Below are 24,689 nucleotides of genomic sequence, written 5' to 3'. Positions count from 1 at the left end.
ATGGGATGACTCCAGAGGAGAGGTATACTGGTAGGAAACCATATATTTCTCATTTGAAAATTTTTGGTTGCATTGCCTATGTTCATGTGTCAGATGAGTTGAGATCCAAGTTGAATCCAAAAGCTGAGAAGTGCATCTTTATTGGTTACTCTCTGCAGCAGAAAGGGTATAGATGCTATAACCCTTCTACTCGTAAGTTTACAATAAGCAGAGATATTGTTTTTGATGAGATGAGTAGCTGGTATAAACCAATAAATGTAATTGATAATGTAGATGCACAAAATTGTAATGCTGCACAGAATTCACAGCAGCAGTCACAAGATATTAGTGGACCTGAAGTGTCCTCTAGCAGTGGTTCACATTCTTCGCCATGGATAGCCAGATTGAGATGAGGAGAATATTCTCAAAGCAATGCAGATAGTGGCATGCAGGTGTCACGAAAAGGAAAAGAGAAGGTAGATCAGCCCATGTTTGATGTGAATGCAGGCCACTCTTATGTGGATGGTAAATCCAGTGGCTCAGAACAGAGCATTGATGATGAGTTGGGTATTCCTTCTGTTGTTACACCTGGAGTAAGAAAGACTGGGGATGTTTTGAGAGCACCTTGAAGTGAGCCTACTTTGCGCAGGTCTATTAAAGTTAGGTATCCTGTGGATAGGCTGAAATATGATGGATTTACAACCATTCACTATGCTTATATAGTCAAAGTGATATAGGAACCAAAATCCACTTCTTTTGAGCAAGCCATGGGAAAAGAAAAATGAGAGATAGCCATGGATGAAGAAATGGATGCCTTGGAAGCAAATGCTACATGGGAATTGGTACCTTTGCCTAAAGATAATAATTCAATTGGTTGTAAGTGGGTTTATAAGGTGAAGCACAATGCAGATGATTCTATAAACAGATACAAGGCAAGATTAGTAGTCAAGGGGTATGCACAAACATATGGCATTGATTATGAAAAAACATTCAGTCCGGTTGTAAGGATGGTAACCGTAAGGGCAGTCATTGCTATGGCTGCATCAAAGGGATGGTCTTTACATCAGATGGATGTAAAGAATGCCGAGGTCTATATGGAGCAGCCACCAGGTTATGTGCATGCTGTTTATCCTGAGTTTGTTTGCAGGTTGAAGAAAGCCTTGTATGGCTTGAAGCAAGCACCTAGAGCATGGTCTGACAAGATAGGATAATATCTTGTCACTATTGGCTTTCAGATTTCCAAGGCAAATTTTTCACTTTATGTGAGAAAAACAGATAAATGTATTATGCTACTTGTCATTTATGTTGATGATTTGATTATGACAGGTGATAGTGATGAAGATATCCTTAATGTGAAAATGCTATTGATGCAGAAGTTTGAGATGAAGGATTTGGGAGAGCTGCGTTATTTCTTGGGCATTGAGGTGATTAGATCACCAAGTGGGATACGGCTCTTGCAGAGGCAGTATGGATTGAACATGCTGTCCAAATATGGGATGACAGGCTGTAAGTCTATTTCAGTTCCTTTGGAGCAGAATGTGAAGCTGAGTGCAGATGCAGGTGAGCTTCTGGAAGACCCTACTATGTACAGACGCATAGTAGGAAGTTTGATTTATATGACTATTACCAGGCCAGATTTGAGCTATGCTATTGGATTGGTAAGGCAGTTTATGCAGGTTCCAAGGAAACCGCATTTGGATGCGGCTAGACGCATACTCAGGTATGTGAAGTCCACATTGCAGTATGGACTATTTAATGAGATTGGGGTTCAGACACAGTTGTATGGATACACTGATATTGATTGGGCTGGTAGTATTTTTGATAGACGATCTATCAGTGGATATGTGTTCTCTTTTGGGAGTGGTGCAGTCACTTGGAGCAGCAAGAAACAGCCTACAGTTGCCTTGTCGAGCACAGAGGCTGAGTACAAGGGTGCAGCAATGGCTGCATGTGAGGTAGCTTGGTTGCATAAGCTACTTTATGATATGCATCAGCTTACAGATGGACCAGTTGTCATTTATTGTGACAACATGAGCAATATACACTTCGCAAATAACCCAGTCTATCATGCTAGAATAAAGCACATTGAGGTGCATTATCACTATGTGCGAGAGGGAGTTTTACTAGGTCTTATTGATCTAGTTTATGTCGGCACAGAGGATCAGGTAGCTGACATATTCACGAAGGCATTGGGTGCAGAGAAGCTGCGCAAGTTCAGAGACCTGCTTGGTGTGCAGGAATTGGGATTGAGCTCGAGGGGGAGTGTTGAGATATCGAGCTCCACTCGTGGTATGCCAGGGTGACCGTTGTGCATTTATGTCGCCGACTTGTTAGCTGCAGATGCGGTTGGTACACCGCCCATGAATAATAGCTAGATGACAGCTATCCTTATCTACTCTAGTTCGTGGCTCAGTTAGTATGCCACCTTAGTTAGTTGAGTTTGGTTTGAGACCTATATATAAGGTTTTTCTATTTCTCTGTACAAGTGCTCTTTTTTGGCTTACACAACTAAGAAGAGGAAAACTATTTTCAGCCTCCACCTTTGTGTGTATTCCCCCATTGTGTAAGTGAGAAAGCTACAAGTGAGCCTCCTTCCTTCTCTCCCACAATCGTGACATTGTGAGGTGACATATCATCAAGGAGGGAATAGTTGGGCATTTGTTGCCCAAGCCTCGCTGGTAGAACTGGTGTTTTGTGATAGCGAGTTTTGCCCTTAGTTTTGACCAGCAGAGCAGTTTAAAGCTGCTTCTTTTCTGGTGATTTTCTCGGAAAATAGTGTAGCCTCATCAGAGTTCAATTTTGTGGAGGTCTATCATGTCCAATGTTCCTACATGGCATTGCATTGGGACCCGATCTTCTTGGTAAACTTTTGCTAAGGTGTTTTGTTCTAGCACATACACGAAGCTTCCTTCCATTGTCTGCTTCTGCAAGCACACTCTTTAGGTGGTTATGATCAGCTTTGCTTGGTCACCTTCCATGTGCTTGCCACACAGTTTTGTGAGGTGTCGTACATAATCAAGGGGGGAGCAGTTAAGCATTTGTTGCCAAATCAAGCTGGCAGAGGTAATGTTTTGTAATAGCCATATTTCACTATGATTTTTGACCAGCAGAGCAGTCTAAAGGTGCTGGTTTTTCCTGAAAACAGCATAGCCTCATTAGAACTCAATATTATGCATGACTATCATGTCCAATGTTCCTACATGACATTGCATATTGAAGCCTTCAGTTACTTGATTAGGACCCAATCCGGTTAGCAAAATTTTGCTATTCAAATTGCTTTGTTCCACCAAATAAATCAAGCTCCCTACATATGTTTGCTAATCTAATCTTTATCGGGGTTGTGTTCTGCAAGCATGCTTTTTTGGTGGTTTTGATCAGCTTTGCCTGGTAAGCTTTTGTGTGCTTGCTGCACTGTTTTGTGACGTGTCCTACCGAATAAATCAAGCTGCCTACATATGTCTGCTAATCTAATCATTATGGGGGTTTTGTTCTGCGAGCATGCTTTTTTAGTGGTTTTGATCAGCCTTACCTTGTCAGCTTTTGTATGCTTGCTGCCCTGTTTTGTGATGTGTTGTACATCACCAAGGAGGGAATGGTTGGGCTGCCAAGGAAAGCTGGCAGAGGTGTTTTGTAATAGCCATGTTTCACTTTTAGTTTTGAATAGCAGAGCAGTCTAAAGCTGCTGCTTTGGCTGAAAACAGCATAACCTCATTGGAGTTCATTTTTGTGCATGTCTGTCATGGCTAATGTTCCTACATGCCAGTTGCATATTGAAACCTTCAGTTGGTTGATTAGGAATCAATCCTGTCGCTAAACTTTTGCTATTCAACCTGATTGGTTCAAGCAGATACATCAAGCTGCCCTCCATTGTCTGCTAATCTAATTATTGCAGGGGTTGTGTTCAGCAAGCACCCTCTTTGAAAGACAAGAGGCACGTCTATTAACTGGGAGATGTGTACCAACTCAAGTCAGTTATAGTATAATTTTCAGCATTAAAACGCATCAACTATTCATACTATGTTGTTCCATGTCAAATTCCAATGGAGTAACCATTGCTACGAGGATATTGATATAAATTTTTCCAGCAGGGTTTCTTTTACTCAAGATGCTGATTGCTTGTCCACTTTTTCATATATATATCTGCCAAGTGATTGTTTATGAATTTACTAAGTACTTTAGGAAGCTATCATTGTTTAATGCATTCATGGATTGGTGAATTTGAATCAACTGGATCCTATGATTTCTTCATATTGAAATGTATTCGTTTGGTTTTCTTGCTGAGGCTGTAACCTTGAAACATACTACAAATAATTATAAGTTAGATGCATTAGGATTCGGAAAAAATTAAAAAAGGTTTATAAATGGCCTCTGTTATTCAAGAGCTTTTTGTGACTTTGACCACAGATCAAGAAGGAAGCATCTTTAGGTGTCACCAAGGAGGCAATTGAAGTTTTTGATATCCCACCTCCAAGGCCGAAGCGTAAGCCAATCCATCCTTACCCACGAAAGGTGAGAGCCATTTGATCACCATAACAAGACCTGTTTGAAAATGTGTGTATAGCCAGCCACCTTTCCCACATTCCCTCTCATCTCTCTGACCTCCATGTTTTGATCAGCCACTTAAATCATCCAGTATGCCAATCCTCATCACAAACAGCATCATGGCAAGCCTTGTATTTTGACTCTATTACCATCAATCTTTTAGGTCACCTGTCAATCTTTCAGCTTGACATAAATCTTTTTTCACCTATTCAACTTCATCATTTTTCTTGCAACTCTTGAAAGTGTTACTTTATGAGGCTATGGTATGTTAAATGTCTTTGTTCACTGTGACAAAAGGTCAACATTCTTCATATCCTCTATATCTGTCAGTTGTGATGCATCGCTGATGGCTTTGTGTAGTCAGCAATTTTGTCTGTTACTATTTGCAAACTTTGCCACACAGTGCATATTGTGTTCATCGAGAGGTTACTTTGGTATATCTCAAAACCTTAATCCAGGGAATGTTAAAGCCTACTGACATGAACATTTTTTTGGTGCAGTGTGTGGCAGTCATTCCATCCAATGACAAAGTGCCTAGGCCAAAATCAGAGTCCAAGCCTGCTCTCTTAAGAATTCCTGGTGAAAATTGTTAAGACATATACCATAGGAATGTGAAAATCTGCATAAATGCCTGATTCTTTCCTTCCTGTGCATGCTTCCTTGCAGATAGAGATTCGGTAAACAGTGTACCCCCTGCAGTTGACTACGATCCTTGTCAACAAAGAAGAGCAGATGACAATGCGTCTGCTGGAAAGTCTCATGAGAACCTTCAAGAGATGCAGTCAGAAGAAAGTCAAAATAGTGACCCAGCCATTGAAGTTGCAAAAGAGCTGCAAAGTCTGTCAGGATTGGTGTTTGATCGATCAACCAAGGCAACTAAAGGTAAATTGTCACCTGTCAAAGAAATGCTGCCAGATCAACCAGACAATGGAACCATCGACAACAAGAATATAACTTCAGAGATGTCAAGCTCTAACTTAGCGGCCACATTCCAACAACTGATTGCTCCTTTACAACCATTTATGCACTGTACAAACTCATCTGAAAAATCTTCTCCTTTCCAATCTTCCTCTTCTGCTACACAGAATCTAATGCAGAATTCTTTATCCCCAAATCAAGTTCCAAGCATGGATGGTGCACCTGCTTTGCCTAACCTTACAAGTCCTTGCAGCTCTTACATACCATGGCATCTAGCACATGCTGCACCCTTCAATAATCCAATAGCTTTTGCTGCAGCTGCAGCAGCGTTCTGGCCAGGCCTTACTCAGCAATCATCATTACATGTACCTTTAAGACCACCTTCAAATATTGAAGCACAAAATGGTTTGGAAAGCACTAATGCAGTGGCGGCAGCAGCAGTGGCAGCAGCTGCAGCTGCTTTCGCTAATACATCAACTTGGTGGTCCTTAAATAGGGCTGTTGCTAATCCCCCTTTCACTCCAAAAGTAAGGTCAGTTTTTAAACCAAATCCTACAGTGCAGCCTACAACTATTGAAGGTCAACAAACTGGTTGGAGCTGTTTGCCTCACAATCCAAAGAGTCAGGAGAAGGATTGCAAACCAATATCAGGTGAACAAGAAGACAGTACTGTAAATGGTAGTCTAGAGGATGTACATTCCGATTATCCAGATTCACAGGACTGGACTGTTGCAAACTCTAGACCCTCTCCCGAACATAGAGAGGAAAACTGCACTCAAGCCAAGTGTGACATCTCAAAGGAGGTCGATGAGAAAAACCGAATCACAGAACTTTTAAGTGTTACTGCAAGTGAAGGTAGGTAGAATTAGTGCAAACTTCATAGAATCGTCTTCAGATTTTGTAGAAATGACATAACATTGAGTGCTTTTCCATGTCTTGTTAGGTAAAATGAAGCGAGCTTCGAGTGGCCTAGTTACAACAGAAGATGGGGAAGAAGGCTCATCACAAACTGGATATAGCTCACCTGTCAAAGCAAATGCTACGGCGCAGTGAGTTGCATCAAGAGTAGACGAGCCATGTGGAAGTGCTCATCTAATGAAATGTGAAACTTCAAGTGAACAGGATGCCTTCAGGATAACCTTTCTAGTAGCTGTAACAGGAGATGCCTCACAAGATGAGAAGGAGCTTGACATGATAAAGCAAAGCATGTCAGGCAACACCAGAAAGCTGCATGAAGAAAACAAAGATATTCAGGTCAATCGTAAAAAAATGGAGCGTTTGTCAGGCCATGCCAGAAAGCTGCTTGAAGGAAACAATGATCTGCAGATGAAGCATGATAACATGTGGGGTCATTCATTACAACAATGGGAAACATCTGATGAGGTACTAAACTCTTAACAGACCTCTATTTCTTCAATCTCCTCTTTTCCTTGGAATCTCCATGGCTTGTGATCAAATTTTGAGTTTGAAAAGCACCGACAACCTGAACTTTCATTTGAATGTCTTGCCAGGTGTCCTACAGTGCAGGAAGAAAGAAAGTTGCAGAAAATGGAAATCTGTTGGCAGCCCATAAGACAGCAGACACCTTGTCTGTGACACGGGGGGGAAATCATGTGGCAGACACTACTTCAGAGGTTGCTTCATCAAAACACAGAGAAAAGCTTGTAGTAACTGAATATTCCAAAGTATGGAAAGTGGCAGGAAACAAGTCCAAACTCTTGTCTTCAAGCCAGAAAAGCCAGTTGCATGGAGAACACAGAGGCAGGATTAGGACATGTAAATTAGACCAACAAAATTTGGAGAAAGCAGCAGAAGGATCACCATTCAAAAGCCAAAGGTTATGTGATCCAGTGGCCTCAAGCTCTGGAAGGAGTAGGTATAGCGGGCAGGGTTTTGTGCCCTACAGGCGAAGTTGACCACTGAAGTGGGAGGAAGTTATACACATTACAAGCACCAGTTCGATTCATGGAAACCCCTCCCCTCTTTGATGGATAGAGGGATAAGTACAATGAGAGAAAGCAAGATCTCATATATGTAAACCCTCTTCATGGCACCCCTCCCCTCTTTGATGGATAGAGCCAATGAGAAAGTGAGATCCCATGTACAAGCCTTCTCCCAAACTTGTGACAAGTCTGCTCTTGGGCAAGAATCTCTCTCTCTGAGATGGATAGAGCCAATGAGTACAAGTCTGCTCTTGGGCAAATCTCTCTCTCTCTCTCTCTCTCTCTTCCCTGTAAATATTGGCTAATTAATCAAGAGTTTTTTCTTACAATGCGCAGATGATAATAATAAAACAAATATAAAATATTTACAATGCCTATAAAAGGCAGTCTTCAAGACACATTGGTCTTAGGCCTTAAGAAGCCCTTTGCAAAACAGTTTCAAGACACTATCTACTGATCTAAAGCCTTTGAGAGCAGCCAAAACCTCACCCCTAATCCTCGTCCATCTATCCATTGGAACTAGAGGTAGCTTAACCCTTCCAAAAAGCCTCAAATTCCTAAGTCTCCATATTTCCTGCATGGCAACAGCCTGTTATACATTCCAAAGCTTTAAAGTCTGGCATCCCTAGGACCTTTATCACCAAAAAGAACCAGTTTACAGTCAATTGCTTCAGAGAAGCCAGCCCTTTGCACGCCCAACTTTGTGACTGTTTCCACATGATTCTGACTTGCGTGCACTCCTAGAAAAGGTCTCTCACAATTTCTTTTTTATGCTTGTAGAATAGGCACAAAGGGGGGGACCCAAATGCTTGAGGAAGTACACCCACATGTATCTAGAGAAGTTATCCACTATCAAAAAGAAGTAAAGCACGCCATTCAAGGTGGCGGTGGATGTGGGACTACAAAGATCTACATAAATGAGCCTAAGGGGTTCCGCAGCACGAGTGGTAGACTATTAAGGAAAGGGTGTACGATGTTGCTTACCTAGTTGATATGCTTTACAAATCTCTTGAGCTAGTTTTAGGCGTGGAAGGTTCTCAACCATCCCCTAATGTGACAGCTCATAAAGAGAGTCATAGCCAAGATGTCCTAAGCAAAAATTCCCAAGACACTCAGAGTCCGTGGGCTCCCGTGTGGTGGCTAAAGCCTGGAAGCGATGGAACTCCGAATCACCGCTTAGTAAGAAAGTGTGTCATGTGGTAAAGGCCATTAGGTTGTGCCTTGACACAAACAATTACTAAGCTAGTCTGAGAGTCAAGGACCTTAACTGTGGTCGCAGTGAAGAAAACTGCTCGCCCCAACTGACAAAGGTGTTGAACGGATAAGAAGTTCACCCCAAGCTGGGGGACATGATAGATATCATTCAACAAAGCAAGATTTGGACCCAGGTCAGTGGGAAAACTGATATGACGCTAGGCCTGAATCTTGACTGAGGAGTTGTTTCCTACACTCCCAGTTGCAAGGGCTTATTGAGCTAAAAATGCATTAGCTTCACTTAAACAACCCCAAAACATGCTTAAATAAGGAAGAAACCTTGTTTATTTAAAAAGAAATGCCTTCCTAGAGAGTGTCTGTATCCCATAAGCATAAACCCACTGGGGAGAGTCCAAACTTTCTATAAATAAATATGTTGTCCTCCATTCAGCCCTAATCTCGTTTTTGCAAGTTTCAGGTGTTTTCAGCTTGTTGCCCACACCCCGTTCTCGAAGGACATCGCAGTCCAAGCTATCCATTGCAGTCTTCACTCATCTAGCACTTATTTCCAACCCTCCGTCATTAGTTTGTTGTTGTTTCTAGCCAGGTGATTGCTGTTGTTCATCATCCAATTGCCATACATTATGCCACGTCAGCATACTGCTGCGTTTGCAGGCCCTAGTTATCGCTTTGCAGATTTTCTCTCTCCTCCAACTATCGCCGTCATCTCCTTAGCCTGTCACTGTTGTTTTCTCTCTTGCAGCCTATGTTCACTATTTTCTCTCTCCTCACCGTTTTTCGTCTCTCTTCTGCATTGCCATTTACATCAGATATAGCTTTTCTTGGTTGCATTTATTGGTGTTTAACATCCAGAGGCTCTTACTGCGATTTGGGATTTGTTCGGAGTACGACACTCTCTAGCTCATTAGCCCTGTCTTAATCCTTGAGATACAGGAGTTCGAGGTAAGGTATTCATTCACTGCATAGTGTATTTACCGCATGAGCATTGTATATTCAGTAGTCATATCATTTCATTCATTCTCTGTGTTTATTATCTCTGAGTTATCCTAACCCCAACTATGTTATTCTATCAATCTGAGCTTTGTCGTATGGTGTTATTTGTGTTTCTGTGTTAGGGTATTTTTTTCACATGGTATCAAAGCTGAGTTTTCTAAGAGAAACCTAGGCCTTGATCTGAAAGCTCTACACAAGAAGCATGAACAATAGAAGGGCAGATGAATTCAAATACTATTTTCGTATCACTTTTCACATTTGATCTAAATCCATTGAGGAATGAGTCAGAGTGGGTCTTACAGCTTGCTTCACAAGCTCCCCATAGGCCGGACAGACATTAGACTACCATGGAGTTCCACAGCCTTACGAGATCACTACAGCTGAGTACGGTCTTATTTTGATGCATAGAGCCCAACAACAGATAGAAGGTAAGTTTGAATTTCACCCTTTAGATTTGGTGCACTGATCTACTGACCATGCAGGAAGGGCGGAATCTCCACTTAGGACTGGTCATCCGCAAGTGGAAACTCGCATAGAGACACATCATTGCCTTCATACTTATTCTCACGGTACAAGGTATGCCTATCATTTCAGATCTTGTTAATGATGATTTCCCTTCTCTTATTGGTATGGATGATTTTCATGATGAAGGACGTATTCTAAACAAATTTTGGTTTACGAGTAATGAGGAAGACAAATATTTCTTTATGAACTCAAGACTAGGTAAACAATTGAAACAAGAAACTGTGAGTACTTCTTTCTCTTATTTTCCTTCAAATAATTTTTATTTCGAAGGTTAAAATGGAGCAGGTGCATTATCATCATCATTTCAATTTAATGCATTTAATGGACAAAAGAAACCCACATTATTTCCCACATCTACACCTATCACAAATCCATTTAATCTCCCTCCCATCCCAACCTCTTATTCCGCTGCCACATCCTTTCAGCCTCCATTGAGTGCACCTCCTATGAGATGGTTGAAGGCCTTCCTTGCCTAAAACTAGCTCGAGATGTTTGTAAAGCATGTCAGCTCAAGAAGCAGCAACGTACCCCATTCCCTCAATAGTCTACACATAGAGCTAAGGCGCCTATCTTAGATTGATTCACGTTGATCTTTGTGGGGCAACATCCACTGCCACCTTGAACGGTGCACTCTACTTATTTTTTATAGTGGATGATCATTCAAGATACATGTGGATGTACTTCCTTAAGCATAAGTCCTATGCTCATATATTTCTCTGCTTGGGTGCTGCTGATCATAACCAACCGGGTCGTTGTGTTGGTTGCATGAGGAGTGATAGCAATGGTGAGTTCATCTCCCATGAGTTTTTTGAGTTTCTATAGCAGCATGGTATCTCGCCAACTCACCTGTACTAACTTCCGCTCTCAGAATGGAGTCTTAGAGCGTAGGAACCAGATAGTCATGGAAATGACACGCTCTATGCTATTCGCAACAGAGCTCCCTGAGGACTTTTGGGTTGAGGCTGCTACCATTGCAGTATACATCCTCAACCAATGCTCGACTGCGGCTCTTTCTCTCAAAAGATCCCGTACGAGGCATTCTTTGGCTTTCGGCTTGTCATATCCCACTTCAGAGTCTTCGGGTGACGTGCATATACACACACTTGATGATAAAATAGGAAAGCTCACTCCCCCATCTAATCTCCTTATCTTTGTCGGATATTCCTCGAAATCAAAAGCCTACCGATGATTGTTATTAGGAGGGACATCATCTTTGACAATAGGGATATCGTGTAGTCCTGTACACTGGATTCCGATCCAACTTCTCCTTCTATATTATTGGAGATCGTGCCTTACTGAGCCTAGTCTACTTCCCGCTCCTAACCTACTTGCGGATTCTTTAGCTTCCAGGTCCCCTATGTGGGATTCGAGAATCTTACCACTGAATTCCACTCCGAAGGGATCTAGAATATATGCCTTGCTTGCGCCTCAGGCATCATTTGCGTCATTGTTTACAGCTAATTACATAGCGCATTCTAAGTCGGATACATGGTACGAGGCTCTTCAGCATCCTCAATAGCGAGAGGCCATGAGAAGGAGCTAGAGAGTATTGACTGAAATGAGACTTGGACATTGGTGGGTCGTCCGATCCACAAGAAAGTTATCGAGATGAAGTGGATTTTCAGGACCAAGCTAAAGGATGATGGGACTTTAGACAAGTATAAGACTCACCTTGTTGTGCAAGGGTTTCAACAGAAGTATGATATTGATTATGAAGAGACATTCACACCTACTACGGTTGACATCTTTTCAGTTATTACTTGCATAGCCGCTCACCATGGTTGGATGATACATCAGTTGGATGTCGAGTGTGCCTTCCTGAATGGTTATCTAGAGGAGGAAGTCTATGTGGAGCAACCACCAGGATTTCCTTCTGCGAACCCGAGGGATAAGGTATTCCACTTACAAAAAGCTCTTTATGGGCTGAAACAAGCACGAGTGTCTTGGTTCCATAGGATGGACGAGTTGTTACAGACTCACGGATACCATTCTACCCCTTATGACCTGAACTTATATGTTTGATCTACTGCAAAGGGGATCAACTACATCGTGCTGTACGTTGATGACTTACTTATCAAGGCTCAAATTTTGATGTCATAGTGGAAATCAAGGCATATCTTAGTACTACATTTGAGATGACAAACCTTGGTTTGTTGTCGTACTTCTTGGGGATGAGATAGTTCAATCTAAGGGTTGTACTTTTGTGTCATAGCAAAAGTACACACTTCAACTCATGGAATAGTTCACTACGGATCAGACACGGCAGTGGCCACGCCTCTCGATCCTATGATCCACTTGTCGAAGGATACCCTAGGTCAGCCCTTCGATGCGTATACCTATAGGTCCGTTAGGAAACTTCTTTGGTTGATTCATACTAGGCTAGACTTAGCTTACTTAGTCAGCATTTTTATTCAATATTTCACAGCATCTAGAATATCACATTGAATTGCATATCTTCATGTGTTGCGTTATTCACAGTGTACTTATTCTTATGGCCTCACTTATGGTTTTGATTCATGTTTGCAAGGGTACATTGATTCTGATTGGGTAGGAGATCTTGACACGAAGCGTTCCCATGGCGGCTACCTCTTTATCTTGGGCACGGCTCCCATTTCTTGGTCCAGCCATAATAAGCAAGAGATGGTGGCGGCTTCCACATGTTAGCGATGTCTGTCAGATCCTGGCCGTACCAATCGGACTGGTCGGACTGACCAATCGGATTGCTACGTGGCAATTCGACTGTACTGCACCAGTTGGCTACATTTAGCCGACCTGTCTTTTTTGGTGCATATTTCTTGGCTATTTATAGTTGATGTCCAGCACGGTCTCTCTCACTTCTGATCGCAGGTCTCAGGCTGGAGATTCGTGCAGATTACATCTTTGTTTGCAGATTTCAGGCTGGAGATCGTGTAGACTGCAGCGGACTTCGAGGTGAACAGCAGGTTGCATCGTCGAGGTGGAGACACGCAGTCCCGCGCACTGCGCCCGTGTACATATCTGCATATCTTTGTATACAGTACACTTTATATAGCATATCTTCATCTTCCACTGTCTCTTTCTCTCTCTTCTCTCTGCGTTCTCTCTCTCAGTCTTGGTCCCACACTTCCGCATCGCTGCACTCTGACATGGTATCAGAGCAGTGAAGAAGGGCTGACTGAGTGAAGAACCTACCTGAAGAGGAGATTCCATCGTGACACAAGGTTGCGTTTCCAACGTTCGAGGGCGAGCGGGAGGGCTGTGCATCGGAACAAGGCTGAAGCAAGCGTGGGCGCGCGGGAAAGGAGTCCAGTTGGTGGATTTGCTGCTGTTTACTGCTGTTTAAAGAGAAGGAAGGTTGAGTTTTCAGCTTTCAAGTGTAGGTTTTTCTTTTTCATCGCCTCCGGCGGGTGAAGAAGGTACAAGACACGGAAGAAAGAGCCCTAGCAGGCTGTGTTTTTACAGTCAGAGGGGGCTGCTTTTGCGTTTGTGAAGGCATTCCAGGTGAAGATGTCTACAGAGATTGACTTGGAGTTCCAGACGATCATGGACCGGAAGGTGCCTGTCTTACCGGATCTTCCCGCAGATCAAAAGCTCGATGGCGACAATTACCGCATCTGGCGCGTGATGATATTAGCCATCCTTGAGTCCTACGATTTGGTGGAGCTTGTACAGGAGGAGATCGACCGGCCCTCGGTAAGAGATGAGTCCAAACTCTCTTTCGATGCTCGTGCGGAGTTGGCCAAGGGACAGTCTCACTGGGACAAACTGAATGCCCGGATTCATTTTTTTCTTTTTCTGTCTTATACTACAGCCGTGATATCCCACATCGAGCACTTGACGGTGGCTCGAGAGATATGGTTGGAGCTTGATCAGATGTATAACCGGATGACCCTTATGAAGCGGGTTTCTTTGGAGGTGTAGATGCGGACCTTGTCCGTGAACGAGTCTTCTTCGTTGCGGGAGCACATCAACAAGCTTAGACAGCTTCAGATGCAGGTTCAGAATGCAGGGAAGCCGATTTCCTCCGAAGACATGGCGATCACACTCTTGTCCTAGTTGCCGCCACGATTCGGTGCTTTTTACTCCGCCCTTATTGCTTCGGGGCGTGAGTCTACTCTTCGTTGAGAAGAGTTGGTTCCTATGGTCTTGGACCAAGAGGAACAACTGAAGGGATAGCATGCTTCCAAGTTGGAAGCCTTGACAGGTCAATTCTCTCAGAAGAAGGGAAAGGACCAAAAGAAGGAGGACAACAAGTCAAAGAAGGACAAGGACAAAGAATCCACATGCCACATTTGTGGAAAGACCGGCCATTGGAAGAAGGATTGCCTTGACAAAGACAAGAAGGACACTAAAAAGGACACGAAGGATTCTGGAGCGGTGGCTGCACCCTCATCAGCTGTGTTTTTTCATCTAGCTGTCATTGAGGACTCTACATCGAATGCTTCTGATGCTGCGATGACAGCTCCCTAGACTCGAGAGTGGATCGTTGTTGACAGTGGTGCCTCCCGGCACATGACTCCTTCATCAGTTGGTGTTGCGCAATTGTGACCTTCACGTGGGCAGATTCTCATCGGAGATAGCTATTCGGTGTCTATTGCAGGACGGGGTGAGATGCAGCTTATTCCAGATGGGCGTGGTGGTACCCATACCTCAGAGGTCTTGCATGTGCCAATTGGGGTATAATCTACTTTCGGTCCATAAGATTTGTTCCCTTGGACTTTTGGTGGAGTTTGACAGTGATTCGGTGTGAGTCCTTGATCGTGGGTCAAGGAAGGTTCTCTCATTAGGATATGAGGAGAATGGCATCTACAAATTGACGTCTTCTACCGCCCTCCCTACTCTTCTTCTTACCTCTCAGAAACAGTCAGAGCTATGGCATGCTTGGTTTGGTCACCTCAACTATGATTATCTTCGGAGGGTGTCACGTGGACAGCTTGTTCGAGGATTGCCGGACATAGTGGTGAGCCAGCAGCCATGCGTCTCTTGCATTCGTGGGAAGCAGCATAGGGATGTGATTCCCAACAAAGCTTCGCGGCGGTCTACTTCACCGCTGGAGCTTGTATCTATAGATCTTTGTGGCCCTATGAGGAACGAGTCCTTGAGAGGAAGCTCGTACTTCATGTTGATCATAGATGACTACAGCAGGATGACATGGGCCTATTTTTTAGCGTAGAAGTCGGAGGTTTTCTCCCACTTCAAGGATTGGTTTCTCTTTGAGAAGAACCGATCGGGCCGGCGCTTGAAGAAGACCTTGCGATCCGACAAGGGTGGTGAATTTGTTTCTAATGAGTTTGCTCGTTTTTGTGCAGATAAAGGCATTCACCAGGAGTTTGCTAACACCAACACTCCTCAAGAAAATGACATTCTTGAACGGAAGAACTGAAGTGTGATCGAGATGGCGCACACCATGATGGAGCACCGACAGACACCTCAGTTTCTATGGGCCGAGGCTGTGGCTACTGCAGTCCACATCCTTAACCGATCCCCCACTTCGGCCGTTGATGGGATGACACCATTTGAGGCTTACTTTGGGACTAAGCCCGATGTTTCTTATTTCAGGGTTTTTGGGTGTGATGCCTATGTTCACATTCCCAAGACTCATTGTGATAAATTTGAAGCAACTTCCCGAAGACAGGTGTTCGTTGGCTACAGCTCTTAGTCCCAAGGCTATCGTTTGTATGATCCCGTCAAGCAAGATGTGTACACCAGTCGAGATGTGCGGTTTGTGGAGGTTCCGGCCATAGCAGCGGGTGAGGAGCATCCCGTTCTTGGAGATCCAGGGGAGAGTTGGGCTCCCGAGACAGTTCCTTTGGAGCCAGCTCCTTTTGATTCTGATTCTGTTTCCGATACAGAGTCTACTGTTCCACCGGTCACCCCCGAGGAGTTCCCACTGGTGGCTATCCCAGAGTCTTCAGCTGATGGAGAGAGATGAGGAGAGGTCCGCCGGCCTCCTCCTCGTTGGGCCCGTGACACGTTCCGTGATTCAGGGATCGAGGGGGTCCCTGAGGAGTGGGGACCGCAGGATGGTCCGCGGAGGTCATGGAGGCACCAGGCACATTTTACGGAGCTTGTTTGCTCTAACTATTGTTTGATGACCCGTGTTATGCAGGATCGAGAGCCCACCTCCGTGAAGGCGGCTTTACAGTCCGCACCATGGAAGAAAGCTATGGAAGCCGAGCTGGAGGCTATTGAGAGGAATGACACTTGGTATCTCGTGCCTCGCCCCTCGAATAAGAAGGTGATTGGCGTCAAATGGGTCTTCAAGACCAAGTATCTTAGCGATGGTTCTTTGGACAAGCACAAGGCTTGCCTTGTTGCTAAAGGTTTTGCACAGCGCCCAGGGATTGATTGCCATGACACTTTTGCCCCCACTGCTCGTATGGCAACTATTCGAGCTGTTCTTGCCTTGGCTGGCCATAGGAGATGGCCTGTCTACCAGTTGGATGTGAAGTCGGCCTTTCTTAATGGTGATTTGAAGGAGGAGATCTATGTCGAGCAGCCTCCTAGCTTTGGATCTTCAGATGGGCAAGTCTACAGGTTAAAGAAGGCCTTGCATGGCCTCAAGCAAGCTCTCCGTGCATGGAACGAGAAGATTGACTCGTTTCTTTAGTCACAGTTGGAATATCGGTGCTCCAAGGCCAATCCGCAGCTTTATGTACACAGTTCCGAGGCTGGTTGTGTGCTTTTTGTATTGTATGTTGATGATTTGATTGTCATAGGTGATCATGCACAGAAGGTCAAAGAGACGAAAGCAGCTTTACATCAGATGTTTGAGATGACGGATTTGGGTCTACTCCACTTCTTCGTGGGCCATGAGATTTATCAGTCTTAGAGGGGGATTTTCATCTCTCAGCAGAGATATGTACATGAGCTCTTGGTTTCTTTTGCGATGGAGGATTGTTGGACCATTTCTACTCGTATGGATCCGAATTGGAAGGCCACTTCACATTCAGATTCTCCCTTGGCGGATGCTTCCCGCTACCGTCAGTTGATTGGATCATTAATTTGGCTCCTCAACACTCATGTTGATCTTTGTTTTGCTGTTGGTCTCTTGGCAAGGTTCATGAGTGAACCTTAGACGGTGCATTGGCAGGCTGCCCAGATGATACTTCGGTATTTGAGGGGAACATTTGATTTAGGGATTCATTATCCAGCAGGCACAGATGGTTCAGATCTTGTACTTGCAAGTTGGAGCGACTCGGATTGGGTTGGTGATGTGGACCACAGACGGTCTACTACAGGTTACTGTTTTACCTTGGGTGCAGGTGTTATCTCATGGAGTAGCAAGAAGCAGCCCACAGTAGCCCTTTCGTCTATTGAGGCAGAGTATCGGGCCGTGTCTTCCACCACATGTGAGGCTGTGTGGCTTCTGAGATTGTTGGAGGAGCTTGGCTGCCCCCAGATTCATCCTACTTTGCTGCAATGCAACAATGAGAGTTGCATTGCCTTGGCTCGGAATCTTGTTTTCCATGCCCGGATGAAGCACATAGAGATCTAGTACCACTTCATTAGAGAGAAGCTTCTGGATGAGACCATCGTTATGGAGTACTGCAAGACGGAGGACAATCTTGCAGATTTGTTTATGAAGGCGCTTCCCCAGGCTCTACTTCGGAGACATGCCAGATCCCTCAGGCTTTAGCCTTGTCCAAGCTCTGAGAGGGGGTGTTAGTGATGTCTATCAGATCCTGGCCGTACTAGTCGGGACTGGTCGGACTGACCAGTCGAATTGCCATGTGGCAGTCCGACTGTATGCACCAGCTTGCTGCATTTAATGCAGTCGACCTATCTTTTCAGGCGCATATTTCCTGGCTATTTATAGCCGATGTCCAGCACAGTCTCTCTCACTTCTGATCACAGGTTTTAGACTGGAGATTCGTGCAGATTACATCTCTATTTTCAGATTTCAGGCTGGAGATCGTGTAGACTACAGCGGACTTCGAGGTGAATAGCATGTTGCATTGTCAAGGTCGAGACACGCAGTCTCGCGCACTGCGCCCGTGTACATATCTGCATATCTTTGTATACGGCAGATCTTCATCTTCCACTGTTTCTTTCTCTCTCTTCTCTCTGCATTCTCTCTCTCTCAGTCTTGGTCCCACGCTTCCGCATCGCTGCACTCTGACACCACAGTGGTGGCTAAGGCTAAGTATAGGGGTCTCTTTGACGGCACCAGCAAGGCCATCTACTTGAGGAGCTTATTGGCGGTGCTTCACTTTCCTTGTGACTCTCCCACCGTTGTCTACTACGATAACTAGAGTGCCATTGCCCTTGTGGGCAATTCGATAATCACACTACAGACGCAGCATGTGGAAGTCCACTTCCACTTTTCTAGAGAGCAAGTTGAGCTAGGCACTATTCGCCTAGAGTTTGTGCCTTCATTAGATAATTTTGCAGATCTTTTGACCAAAGTGGTCAACCGGCTAGTTCTTCAACCTTCTACCCAGGGTTGGCTTAGACATACCCTCAACTACTTCTTTAGATTGACATGGAGAGCGTGTTTCCCTCTTGCTTTCCCTTCCAGTTTGAGAAGGGTGGCTACTTCTCTTGATAGTGACAGTGATGATGCTTACCATTTTTAGACATTCATTCATTCATTTATTCTTTTATATTGTACTTATTATGGACATTTCTAACTTCAACCGCATTGTCAGGATAACATGATTGTCAAAGGACACTTGGGCAAGTAAACAATTCCCCAACAAGGGCATTGTCCAAGTGGCACTGTTGCATTGCATTTTGCGTGAGCATGACATCTTATATCTCCCTTTGCATTATGCCATACATTGACATTCTGTTTATGTACACATTCATTTGTGCACATTTATCCCTTTTCGGTCTTTTGGAGTGGTTGAATTTGGATCCACCATATTCATGGCATTGCACATGGTAGCCTCCAAGGCAATTCTTCATAGCTTGCTTGCTTGCTTTGCTTGTCTTTCTTACTTTACATCTTTACTATATTTGTGTCACCCATACCTTAGCCATTTTTCTTCTTCACTAACACCTAATAATGGTAGGGATAGTATGCTTGTTTTATGAATGCCTTGGGTCAAACCATCCCTTATCACTCTCTTGTTTAGGACACATACTCAATAGGACGAAACTTGATTTGAAACCCTCAATGTTAAATCTATTAAAACTACAAAGCCCTAAAAAAAATTCCATAGCTAATTCCATTCGCCTTTGCAAGACTTGGTAGGTCACTAGGCAGCTGACATGCACCCTTTGTCCGATGCCTTGGTCTCTCTGAGGTGATCACTTAGGCTCCCTTGGTAAGATAACCATCGCCTCTGTAGTCTTAATAGGCCACTGGGCAGTTGTGACGCACATCCTTTGTCCGATGGTCTGAATGCTTTGGGGTGGGACGCCTTGGGGTAATTTTTTTAAAAAAGATAAAGAAAAAAGGGTTTGGCTAGCCTACTTCTCATGGCACCACTATTGGGCCTAAGAGGAGGTGCTGAGTTAAAAATGCATTAGCTTCTAAACAATCCCAAAACATGCTTAATTAAGAAAGAAACCTTATTTATTTAAAAAGATATGCGTTCCTAGAGAGTATTTGTATCCCATAAGCATAAAGTCACTTTGAAAGACCCAAACTTTCTATAAATAGGTATACTGCCTTCCATTCAACCCTAATCTCATTCTTGTAGGTTTTAAGTGTTTTCAGCTTGTTGCCCACACCTCGTTCACGGAGGACATCGCAGTCCACCAAGCTGTCCATTATAGTCTTCACTCATTTGACACTTGTTTCTAGCCCTCCGTCATCAATTTGTTGTTGTTTCCAGCCAAGAGATTGTTGCTGTCCATTATCCAGCTATCCTAAAACCTACCACGTCAGTATACTACTGTGTTTGCAGGTGCTCCAGCTGTTGGGCTGACCTACAGATTTTCTCTCTTCTCCAGCTGTCGCCATCATCTCCTTAGCCTATCGCTGATATTTTCTTTCATCCAACTTGCATTCATTGTTTTCTCTCTCCTCACCTACGTTTTTAGTATTTCTCTCTCCTACATTGTGGTTGCATCAGATCTAGCCTTCCTTAGCTATGTTTGCTGGTGTTCAACATCCAGAGGCTGCCTTGTTGCTATTCAGGATCCATTCGAAGTACGACACACTCTCCTGCTCATTACCCCTGCCCTGATCCTTGAGATATAGGAGTTCAAGGTATAGTATTCATTCACTGCATAGTGTGTTTGTTGCTTGAGCATTGTGTATTCAGTAGTCATATCATTTTATTTATTATTTATGTTCATTGTCTCTGAGTTACCCTATCCCTAACTGTATTCTTCTATCAATCTGTGCTTTGTCGTACAATGTTATTTGTATTTCTGTGTTAGGGTATTTTCTTCCCAAGGCTTGGAAAATAAAAATGTCCACTCTAGGAGTTGTGATGGATAGCTCCACTGTCCACAAGCCAAACAGGTACTGACGTGCTCGGCTATGATGAGTAGGCCTCTATAGGCACCTCATCAAGAGGCAACTTGCAGATGTAAATGAGACTTGCATTCCATGTCTCTAAAGAGATGATGTGGGCCTCTGCAGATTAGTCAAACAAATCCTCTAGAGTTGAGTAGTTCGCCGACTATGATGACTAACCGATGGCAATGTGGATCTGGCCTCGCCACTGCCCTTGCTAAGGGTTGCCACTACTCTACTTTCCTTATTAGAGGTTACCCGACTAGGATGTGGGGTTTTGATTCTTGGATTTTGGCTATGTGCTTCTTACCTTAGTTTGACACTCGTTATCATAATGGCCAACCTTTTGACAATGTTGACGATACCTATTCTTTTTAGGTACATTCTATCATCTAGGTTTAAATTAAATCATGGTACTCACTTAAGAGGATGGTCATGATGTGTTTTTACCTGTCATAATAAGCTTGCTTAAAGTACCTCACATCCCAATTCGAGATAAGTTGCACACTAATCATAGTGCTTAGTGGATTATAGTGGATGATAACAAAATAAATTATCTTTGTTACATGACCATCAAATCATGTTTCATTGATGTGTAATCTAAAATTGGTTCTAACTTGGAGGACCATGATTGGTTCGTCACCATTTTGCTTAACTAAATCTTCATTTTCTTTTGCATAAGACTAAAAGCTACCTTCAACATAAAGATGTGATGTGTGTTAAAGCTACAAAAATTTCAGTTGAAGGCTAAGCAAGAATGGAGAGATGGCCCAATTCTCGTATTCTTAATGCATTATTGAAGATCAAGCACAAGAGAGACAATTCCTTTTGTTGAGGTCAAAGAGGGTGCCATAGTCAAGAATGGCCAATCAAGAAATTCAACAACTCTTTAAGTGGCACCTTACCATGATTATATGCCCTCAAAACCTAAGATGATCACTGACTACTAGTTCAATCTGAAGACTTTCTCTAATAATGCAATGTTCCCCTTGCAACAAAGCTAATGCTTGGCCTTAAGAGATCTTACACTAAGGAAAAAGGTCAAAAAAATCATGGATTTCATGAAAATGGTAAGTTGCTAGGATTGAGTGGTATCTTGGTAGAGGTATTTCAGAAGATTTGGGATGTCTATAACCGTGATTTAATTGGCATAGTCAACTATGTAATAAGTAGGATACACAAGAACTAGGGTTAGATAATCAGTCACATTGACTGGGTATAAAAGATGTAAGAGACCCAGTTCGGGGCATCCACATATAATCAAGAATTGACTCTTCACCTTCTTCTTCAACTTCCATGGCTTCCTTCCTCTTTCTTTCCCCTTTCCCATCTTTCTCTCTCCTCTTTTAGTCTTTCTCTCTCTTCTTCTTCCTCTCCTCTCTCTTCTGCTCATTCGCCTCTCTCCTCTCTCCTCTCTCCTCTTAGCCTCATTCATTACAAGTGATATAAAAGCTTCAAGCTTTGGTCTTTTCCCCTTTTCTTTTTCTCTATCCATTCCCCTTTTAAAATTTGAAAACTGTAGTTACTCGAGCACCTAATACGGGTACAACAAGGAGGATTATAGTTAGTGATAGCTTTCTTGAAGGAAAAAGGAGCCATGGCAAGGAGCTTCCGACATATATAGAGGTAAAATTGTTAATTTACATGAAACTTTAAGAGGTCTCAAGACAAAGTTGGAGGCTCAGGAGGTAGAGGAGGACAAAAACTCCAGTTACTTTTTAATGCAGGCTTCTCTCTCTACTTTCCACAAGCTTCCCCTTCAAGCTCCCATGGTGGATTTCCCCCAAATCTTCCCTTGTACTATAAGCACCCCTTAATCTCACTTCTAAGCTGCCCCACATTGTTCCCTAATTGATTTCAAGCCTGCCCACAAGTACCATTTGTGCCCCCATCAGAGCCACATAGATAGCAGAGAGAACATCCTGCAAAATGCATTGCATTTTGCACTGATCTTCCTGTCGCCTTCTTCTCAATCCAACCCCTCTCCCAATTGAGTAAGCTTCATGCCTAATCTCTTGAGCACAAGGCACTTTTCCCATGGCAAGTTTTGAATCTCTCTTGCACCCTCTTGCTAATTCTTCCTCTTGAGATAGGCAACCTTGCCATACACTACTTGGGACAACCATTAAAGCTCAGCCCAAGCTCTCAAATCAGCCTATAATATCTAAAAGTTCACCTCTCAAGAGATCCTTCGACCATTCTTGGCCACATTAACTTTTATTGAAGACATGGAGCTCAACATGCAAGACTTCTTATGGGTAGCCATGAAAGCTCTGCTTGAAGCTTTCAATTCTTAAAGAGCAAGCTTGAGATAAAGCACAAGAGCCCCCTCCATCAAAGCAAGCACCAAACTTTTGAAGATTGTATCCATTGGAGTACTTTGCTTCCTTGGGTTAACTTAATGAAGGACATGGATCATTGTGAGATCATGCTTCATCCATCTACTTCAAACATTGAAGAGGTATGTCAATTCAATCTTAATCTCTCATTTTATTCTACTTGCTGAGCTTAGTCCCTTTGTTGGAGAGATTAAGGATGCATATTGCCTTAATAGTAGAGTCCTTCATTGAATGAATGATGTCCACATTGAATCAATAGCTTACTTGCTATTCATTCACTCCCCACTGTATCATGTTATCTCTTTCCATTGGTTATTGCTAACTCTAACTCTTATTTAATCATGTGTGTGTTGAATTGATCCCAAGTGGATAATAAGCCATTGTAAAAGGGTAAGTGGTAGCCAGTGAGTCACTGGACTGCCAAGGTAAGCCCCTACCCAAGCTCTTGTTCAATCCTTGCATCTCACGAAAAGGCCCAATGTTTATTTTTCAATGCATCTTATGCTCGTTGAATAATTAAAATATATACCATGTATACTTCGGATGAGGAAAAAGACCAATGCCAAGCGAGGTGGTAAGCCAAAAGAGAGGTGACCCTTTCTTACCACTTAAGACGCTGAAGGGGTGCACAACCCGACCTAAGGGAAACTTTGCCCACGTTTGGGTGATCCAAAGCTCAATACTTGTATGTAGGTGCATGTACACTTTATGATCACCCCATTCTTGATGAGATGCCCCTTGATATGAGGCATTTTTTGTGATCTAGACACCCACATATGGCACTCAACATGTATGTAGTCAAAGCGAGATGTATGGCACCAAGGCTTCCCTGTATAGTGATGGCAAATCAAACTAATACTTAAATGTACTTGGGATCATGCTCAATATGCTAAGGATGTTGCTTACTATGATGCTTAGGCTCCTCAACCCATGAGCCACTCATACAATGTATGCTTGAATGGGGACAAGCAGTGTTTTAGTTGGAGACCTTCAAGGAGAGTCACAAAAAGCTTGATGCAATAAATTCTATCTTGTATCTGGGAGTGAACCCTTTAACTCATCTCGATATACTGAGGTCATTGTGGATAGGGTGTAGACCACTCTAGGATAGGAACAAAGATCCAATTGCAAAATTCTTTGATAATTTTTTATCTCAAGGCTTTATAGTTCGTCTTGAAGAGAGCTTTGTCCCCTTTGATTTGAATCAAAAATCTCCTCAATCGGAGTTTCCTACTACAAGTTACACCCATTTTACTAACAGTGGGTCCTATGGACTGCACTCGTATGGCAGGACAAAAAGGCAAAGGCAAAGCCCGTGAGGAGGTCTAGAGGGAGATTAGGGACTCCAGAGCACCAATGAATGAGGAACCCAACTTAGCATAATATTATAATGGCAAGATGCAAGAGGAAGTGCTCCATATGGATCCTTATAGCATGCTCAATCACACCCTTTGTCACCGTGAGATCCACCACATAGAAAGGCACAATGACATAGTTTCCAATCATCATCAGATGCTCTTTAAAATAGATATTGCCATCGAACAAATGGCCCTTTCCAACTCTCAAACTTAACAGGACACCCTAGAACACCTCACCACTCTTATAGTCTAGTTAGCCACGATGTCGGCACAAGACAAGGTCAACGAGTCTAAGCACGAATCATGATGGCCTTCTCCATTGAACCCTCTCCATGGTCCACAAGGTATTCTTGGAGCTAAGGATATTCCCTCTCCTTCCACATTTGAGATTGGTGAGCCTTTCCATAGTCAGGACGAGCCCCTCTTGAGCTCTCCCATCATCCATGCAGCTAATCTCCCAGTGAGACCCCCACCCCACACTAGC

General features: G+C 43.4%; 2 protein-coding genes across 9 annotated transcripts in view; both read left to right on the top strand.

The window, feature by feature from the left end:
• Positions 1-6,522, top strand: part of LOC148020703 (uncharacterized) — a 75,454-nt gene extending 68,932 nt beyond the window's left edge. For all 8 annotated transcript variants that reach the window (XM_087698496.1, XM_087698498.1, XM_087698500.1 and 5 more), the window contains 4 exons: positions 4,384-4,488; positions 5,022-5,100; positions 5,188-6,294; positions 6,383-6,522. In XM_087698496.1, the coding sequence (XP_087554622.1) occupies positions 4,384-4,488; positions 5,022-5,100; positions 5,188-6,294; positions 6,383-6,492 (1,401 nt within the window). In that variant the 3' untranslated portion in view covers positions 6,493-6,522. The remainder of the gene's footprint in view (positions 1-4,383; positions 4,489-5,021; positions 5,101-5,187; positions 6,295-6,382) is intronic.
• A 12-nt stretch (positions 6,523-6,534) lies between these two features.
• Positions 6,535-7,698, top strand: LOC148020702 (uncharacterized). Its single transcript, XM_087698504.1, has 2 exons — positions 6,535-6,822; positions 6,951-7,698. The coding sequence occupies exons 1-2, from the start codon at positions 6,535-6,537 to the stop codon at positions 7,353-7,355; spliced, it is 693 nt and encodes a 230-aa protein (XP_087554630.1). The 3' UTR covers positions 7,356-7,698.
• Positions 7,699-24,689: the final 16,991 nt, after the last annotated feature.

The sequence above is a fragment of the Lygodium microphyllum genome, chromosome 18 (assembly GCF_053477565.2).
Source record: "Lygodium microphyllum isolate KBCC chromosome 18, Lygodium_microphyllum_v1.1.10, whole genome shotgun sequence".
Lineage (NCBI taxonomy): Eukaryota > Viridiplantae > Streptophyta > Polypodiopsida > Schizaeales > Lygodiaceae > Lygodium > Lygodium microphyllum.
This window is presented reverse-complemented; position numbering and strand designations above follow the sequence as displayed.

Excerpts from the sequence above, each read along its gene's own strand:
- LOC148020702 (XM_087698504.1), top strand. The coding sequence starts at position 6,535 with ATGAAATGTGAAACTTCAAGTGAACAGGATGCCTTCAGGATAACCTTT. Across the intron at positions 6,823-6,950 it reads AATGGGAAACATCTGATGAG|GTGTCCTACAGTGCAGGAAG; the intron begins GTACTAAACTCT and ends ATGTCTTGCCAG.